At 41.7% G+C, this 7,500-nt stretch overlaps 1 protein-coding gene across 1 annotated transcript in view; it reads left to right on the plus strand.

Moving 5' to 3' along the window:
- dcc (DCC netrin 1 receptor) overlaps window positions 1-7,500 on the plus strand; it is a 294,705-nt gene that overhangs the window by 260,451 nt on the left and 26,754 nt on the right. Inside the window, exons 22-25 of the mRNA XM_081365686.1 lie at window positions 2,231-2,296; window positions 2,499-2,661; window positions 3,247-3,467; window positions 3,561-3,674. Coding sequence (XP_081221812.1) covers window positions 2,231-2,296; window positions 2,499-2,661; window positions 3,247-3,467; window positions 3,561-3,674 — 564 coding nt within the window. The remainder of the gene's footprint in view (window positions 1-2,230; window positions 2,297-2,498; window positions 2,662-3,246; window positions 3,468-3,560; window positions 3,675-7,500) is intronic.

The following is a 7,500-nucleotide window of genomic DNA, read 5'->3' on the forward strand; positions in this document are numbered from 1 at the left end:
ATTCCTGCACTCATAAATCAAGGCATCTGTCCTGCGGGTCGTATTGTCAGTGTGAGATTGATGTTTGACAGGTTTCTTCAGCTGAACCCACGAGTCCTGCTCCACTTACTGAACATCATCAACTCAAACACTCCTCAGAGCCTCGTTCTCAGTGATTACTCTGAGACTCAGTCCTCAAACCTCTCTGACTGCCTTCGCTCGGTATTCTGGGGTCTTGTTATAGAGTTCTGTGAAAATATAGAGATTAATCAGGGGTTTTCTTCACTGCAGAAAAAAATCTAAACATTCCTAAATCAAGATGCATTTACTGCAGAAGCAAAATATTAATGGTGACATATCATACAAATCTGACCTTTCCCATGTTTAAGTGCTAAAATCGGGTGCTTCTACCAACACAGAAAACATCTCAGGTTACAACTGCACCCTTGTTCCCTGAGAAGGGAACGAGACACTGCGTCGAATGACACTTTGGGGGAACGCCCCTCAGCGTAGCGCGTCTGAAGTATGAATGAAACTAAGCCAATCCTGATTGGTGTTGCTTCATGACGTAATGTGTGACGGCACACAGGGAAGCTACAAAGGGACGCCGGCACACAACAGCATCAGCTTCTGCGATGAAGCAAACGCTCCCAGGCAGGGGGAGGCGTGGCGGAGGGACACGGTGTCTCGTTCCCTCTCTCAGGGAACAAGGGTTACAGTCGTAACCCGAGACGTTTCCTTTCGAGGGAACTCAAACTGCGTCGACTATGACACTTTGGGGAACGAGTACCCACTATGCCACAACGAGCCCTGCCTGTCCCAGTGTGAAGCTGCGCACAGGCACACTAAAGGTATCGAGGTATCACACACCGGACGCGCACTTTCTCAGTTTATGGCCAGCAATATTGTTATGTTTAAGGACATTATGGAATTAAGATCATGTCTGTACTATGTTATGATTGTACTGTACAATTAAATACAATCGTTGCTGAGTCGGCAGTCTGAACACTTTACCTCAGAGCGTCCGTTAACTGAATGAATTGAGAATATCACCTGTGCGACCCCCTTTAGGACGAGAGTGCCTGGCATAGAAGGATTGTCCAGGCTGTAGAATCTGATGAAAGTGTGAGGGTTGGCCTGTCCTGTTGCATCACACACTTCTTTGATCGGGGCCCCTGAAAGAAGGCTCTAGGGGGCGCCATGCCTCTGGTTAAATGAGCCCTCACAGCCCAAAGGTGAAGGCAAGCTGCGCACCTGATAGGCCATAGAGACAGCCCGAACGACCCAGTTACTGATGGTCTGTTTGGATGCGGGAAGCCCTCTCCTGGGCGACCCAAAACACACCAGCAACTGGTCTGACTTCCGCCATGAAGAAGACCTCTGGACATATATCTTGAGAGCTCTGACAGGGCAGAGCAAATGAAGTCTTTCTTCACCCGCCGTCACGTGAGGATGAAAAGCCTGCAGAACCGAAGGCCGTCCCACATTAGATGCACTTTAGGCACATAGCCCGGCGTTCGTTCACTGGGTCGACTGCAGTCCGCAACAACCCGTGGAATTTCGGTGGGCGGAATCGAACTGCAGCCTGTAACCCTTCTCTACTGTGTGCAGAACCCAAGGAGAAATATTTGGCAGGTCTTGCCATGCTTTGAAATATTCTACTAAGGGAACCAGCCTCTCGAGAGTGATTTCAGTATTATTCAAGATTCGTTCTCGATCACTGAAGCGGCTCTCCGGCAGGATTAATCTGCACGTTTACACACACAGCACGACATTTGGTCTGCACTCGCTACTGGGTATTCTGGGATTCTGGATGAGGGAGATTGGCCTGTTCTGTTATTGCCGGAGTTTCTGAAGCTTGTGTAAAGGCCCCGCCCTCTTCTGAACGGAGGCGGAGCTTAAGCTCATTTGCATTTAAAGAGACACACACACAAAAAGGCGCGTTTTTCATCATACCCAAAAAGGGGCAAATTCGACAAGTTATAATAAATGATCTGAGGGGATTTTGAGCTGAAATTTCACAGACACATTCTGGGGACACCATAGATTTATTTTACATCTTGTGAAAAAGGGCATAATATGTCACCTTTAAAGAAGAATAGTAGTGCTTTAGGTGATGTTTAAGGGGCGTTTGAGTCTGTGAAAGTGATGGAGTGCTGCAATAAACCCATCTGTTGTATGTAGTTGTGTGTGTGTGCGTGTGTGTGTGTGTGTCTCACCCTGATCTCAGCGCCTCTCTCTCTGGTCTCAGGTCGTCATGGAGACAGCTCTTACTGGCCCTCGGACAATAACCCGATTGACATGAGCAATCTGAACGGTAGGAACACATGCATCATACAGATGCACAATTTTGTGATTGTGTTTGTTTGTGCCAGAGAAATGCACAAGTCACTCATCATATACTTGCTTTTTTATTGCAACATGAAATCAGCAGTGAAAACATTGTTTGCATTGTAGTGCAAAGAGTCCGAGCTTAAGAGTGAAAGTGAATGAGATGTGTCGATGTGTTCTGACTCCAGAGCCTCCTATTGGCCAGATGCGGCCGCCACACGGCAGTGTGACACCACAGAAGAACAGCAACCTGCTCGTCATCATCGTGGTTTCCGTGGGAGCCATTACGGTGGTCGTCGTGGTGATCGTCGCTCTGATCTGCACCCGTCGCTCGTCCGCTCAGCAGAGGAAGTGAGTTTATCTCTCTCTCTCTTTCTTCCATCAAAAAAAAATTCGAATCAGGTTCGATCTTCTGCATTTTGACAATTCAGAGCCACCGAATAACGAATACGGAAAAAGCTCATACGAAAATTTCAGACTCAGTGTGCAAGGACCTTTACTTCTTGATAAAAGAACTGCGCTTAAATCATATTGAATGTTCACTTTTAAGGATACGTTTAAATGACAACGATATGCTTAAAACGGAGAAGATTTTCCTTTAAATTTTCCACGTAAAGACGACATCATTGTCAAAACGATCCGCATTCACACGGATCCATGAGAACGACTGAAAACGCTGTATTCTGCTGCCAGGCCAGTAGATGGCGATGAAACACTATAACACATGTGCATGATGTCATAGTCTTTAGAGATTCGCGTTTTTGTCATTTACACGGAGACCATTTTCAAAAACTTGCACTTTGAAACCCGTTTTCAAAAGTTTGCGTTTTCAGGCGCACAAAACGCCGTTTTGTAACACGAGAATGAACCTCATTGGTTCTTGCTGAAGCTCAAACTTCAAGAGTTTCATTCCTCTATATCGTGTCTTTGCTGTAGGAAACGTGCGACACACAGCGCAGGCAAGCGTAAGGGCAGCCAGAAGGACCTGCGACCTCCTGACCTCTGGATCCACCATGAGGAGATGGAGCTGAAGAACATGGAGAAGCCCTCAAGCTCCGCCCCCTCGGGCCGAGACTCACCAATCCAGAGCCAGGAGATGGCGCCGGTCAGCCACAGCCAATCAGAGAGCCAGATGGGCAGCAAGAGCAGCCACTCAGGTGAGAGCATGTAATCTCCGGAGGTGTGTGTGTGTGTGTGTGTGTGTGTGTGTGTGTGTCCATGTCTCACATTAACCCTGTTCTCCTCTTCAGGCGCTGATGGTGATGAAGCCTCCAGTATCTCCACATTAGAGAGATCGTTAGCGGCTCGCAGGCCCACGCGCACCAAGATGATGATTCCCATGGACTCGCAGCCCAGCAACACACGTGAGACACGCTTACGTTTTTTAGCTTTTAGTATGAATATGTTAGTGTAAAGCTTATGAATAAGCTGGTGTGTTCCAAAACAATGACAAAATTCACATTTAGGAGATATAAGCATTCAAAACTTGCTCTCTCACTTCCGCTAAAACGAATCACGGATTTTTATGACATCACCGTGACTTCAGCTTCTCATCACATCTTCTGTCCAATCAAATGCTCTCTAGACTCTAAAGCTCCGCCCCCTATGCTATAAACACCACCTGACCAAAGCGACCGTTGACAGACGCTGAGCATTATGGGTTGGAGTGTGTGTTCGGTTGCTCAAACACTCTGTACGGTTAAGAATGAAATGAATGAATCCTCTACTATTGAGTCCGGCGTATCATCAGCGCTCGGAGTCGCTTCCATGGTGCTGTCAGTCTGTGAGGGAAACTAAACGCTATTGGCCATTGGAAAAGGGGGAGGAGCCATTCAGTATGTCCCGCCTTAGCTTCCTGTTTCAGTGGAAATTACGTCAACGCATCAAACAAATAATGCCTGTTCACAACTATAACGATAACAATAACGATAACGATGACTGTAACAATAACTATACCAATAACTATAACAATAGTGATAATGGTAATAATAACAATAATAATAACAAAAACTGTAATAATATCTAAAAATAAATTAGCGTCCAGACTGATTTTTTTCCAGCTGATGAATTATAATAACATTGACAGCCAATCAGAATCCATCCTGCTCAAGCATTTAAAGCGACAGCGCATGATTATAGTAAACAGAACAACATCAGCTGGAAAGAAGTTGTTCCTCTGTGGCGTTATCTTTATAGTTGTGCTGTGGACTTCACTATTCTCATACAATTATTATAATTATTTTCTAGAGAAGTGATTCTAAAAAGTTTGGGTTATAGACGGGTCTTTAGTGTGTGTTTTTGTTCTGAATACTGAGCTCTTCCATTATGATGAGACACGACTATGCGAGTACTGACCTTATTAATTACTAAATCACAGATTTACGAACATGTAAGAAAGAAAAGACGAGACGGATCTCAACAATAACCCCTGAAGTTACAGGCAAAGGTCCGTTTTCTGAAGCTGACTGCAGAAAGTCATAGTGTGATTCCCGTACGGAGGAAAACGAGCCAGAAATGGGATTTCCAGCAGTCGGTCGTGTGTGTTTGACCCAACTTTACTAATCCAGTTTACCGTTTCAGCCCAAACTAGCAGAGACAGATCAGCGTCTCTCCGTCTTTTCTAACTTTAGTTAGTGTGTAATGTTGCTGTTTGAGCATAAACAACATCTGCAAAGTTACGACGCTCAAAGTTCAAAGCAAAGGGAGATATTTGCTTTTAAAGAAATCGCTTTTTAAGGACTACAACAAACGGCTGGTAGAGACTACACCACATTCCTCTCGGGTTAGTGACATCACACACCCTAGAATTTACATAAACCCCACCCCCGGGAACGCGATTTATAGATTATCAAGACAGAATATGCTAATCAATGACTAGAAGATAGTTAATTCCACATCAGCTACATAAATTCAAACATAAACAAAAAAGTTTTTGAAATTTTCAGGACACAAGCTCTTGAAGCTCCGCCCCCTGTGCCGGGAGCAGCAGCTCATTTGCATTTAAAGGGACAGACACAAAAACGGTGCGTTTTTGCTCACCCTCAAAAAGGGACAATTTTAACATGTTATATAAAAATATCTGTGGGGTATTTAGAGCTAAAACTTCACACACACACTCTGGGGACATCAGAGACTTATTTTACATCTTGTGAAAATAGCATTATACCACCGCTTTAAGACTAAATTTTAAATGCATCAAAACTAAGTGACGTCATGCTTTTTCTGACGGATATTTGTTCTCATTTTAAGTCTTCATATCTTATGTCAGTTTTCTTGATCTTGACCTCTGGTGCTCTTCGAAACTTGGTAAAGGTTTTGGCACTTGCTGTGTGAACACACACAATAATCATGGCCATGACTGGAACAGGTTTAATGGTCCTGATAACAATAGCCACACTTGAGCTCCTCGCGGTCAGAAATGACGCATTGGAAATGAATGAGAGACGAGTTTCCTCTAGTGGAAGCGTTTGGTACTGCAGCCGAACAACATCTCACTGAAAGACCAGCTTTGGAGATATCAGCCTCACATTTGAACACAACTTGTTTAGTATGGCTTTGATCTTCTCAGTTTTAGAGTAAAACACATTTTTCACATCAATAAACGTAAAATTCTTACATTTTTTAATCAATAATCTTTTTTGGAAAAAAAATGCTTTTCTTACTCAGTATTTTTCCAAATATCTAAAAATTCTTAAATCAAGATGCGTTTACTAGATGAGTAAAATGCCAAAAGATATTATGTCTTGTTTTCCAGGGGAATTAATCAATATTAAGTGAGTTGTTGCTTAAAAAAGCTAAATTATCTGCCAATGGAGTCAGAAAAATAATGTTAATTCAAACAGAAACAAGATTATTTTTCTTACCACATCGGCAGATTGGCATTTGCTTGTTTTAAGCTAAATCGAAGTAAATTTGTATTTATTTCCCCCAAAACAAGACATAATTTCTTATGGCATTTTACTCCTCTAGTAAATGCATCTTGATTTAAGAATGTTTAGATATTTGGACTGGAAACAAGACAAAAATACTGAGTAAGAAAACATTTGTGTAGTGTGTGAATATGAGCGTGTCGCTGTCATTCCTTTCATAAGGGCTTGTTTTGGGGGAAACACACGCGGCTCTGATTCCTCATATGACGGGATCATGTGACGCTCCGATGCTTTCCTCTTTCCGGGACACGCGTTTGATCCCGTCCCGGGAGCGTCTCCACTTCGACCTCCTGCTGGGATCCTTCATCCTGCGCTTTCATTACGATCCTCAAACAAGCTTCATCTCTGTCCTCTGGGACAACCAGGAAGGAGGAGCGGCTTCTACCGGGAAAAACCTGGGAGGAAGTGGAGTTTTGACAGGAAGTGGAATATGAGAGTCATCATGAGTGAAAGAGTTCAAACTGAGCAAGATTTAACGTTTAACCTAGTGATGATGAGAAACAGAATATAGACGCTTTCTAATATCATTTCATTTTATATACAGAACACTGCAAAAAATGCTTTTCTTATTCAGTATTTTTGTCTTGTTTCTAGTCCAAATATCTAAAATATTTTTAAATCAAGATGCATTTACTAGATGAGTGAAATTTCATAAGAAATTATGTCTTGTTCTCTGGGGAATAAAATAAAAATAAGTAAGTGTTTGCTTAAAACAAGTGAAATTATCTACCAATAATCTTGTTTCTGTTTGAATTAACATTATTTTTCTATATAATGAATATATTAATGAAAGGGTATATTATATATATAATAATTATAAATTATAAAAAGGTTAAAATAAATGAGTAAATAAATACATTTGAATAAAATTACATTCAAATTAAATAAACAAGTATTCATAATTATATATTATATTATATATAAATATTTAATATATTTATATATAATAATATAACATTTTTATATAAATTAATTCATATAAATGTATATAATTTCAGTGTATAAATTGGGTGTTTATAAAAGATAGATGTGTTTTAAATGTTAGCATGGGCTCCCTCACACAAGGATGATCATATTTGAACTTATGAACTGATAAGAATGGAAATGTTTACCTTGAAATGCAATGAAAGTTGCTTTGGATAAAAGCGTTTGCCAAATGCATAAATGCATGAATGTAAATATGGGGATCTGTGTATCTAGAAGATGTCCAGTTGATTCCTTCTGCATTTGTACACACACACACACACACACACACAAACAC

The sequence above is a fragment of the Scardinius erythrophthalmus genome (assembly GCF_964197995.2).
Source record: "Scardinius erythrophthalmus genome assembly, chromosome: 5".
In the NCBI taxonomy this organism is placed as follows: domain Eukaryota; kingdom Metazoa; phylum Chordata; class Actinopteri; order Cypriniformes; family Leuciscidae; genus Scardinius; species Scardinius erythrophthalmus.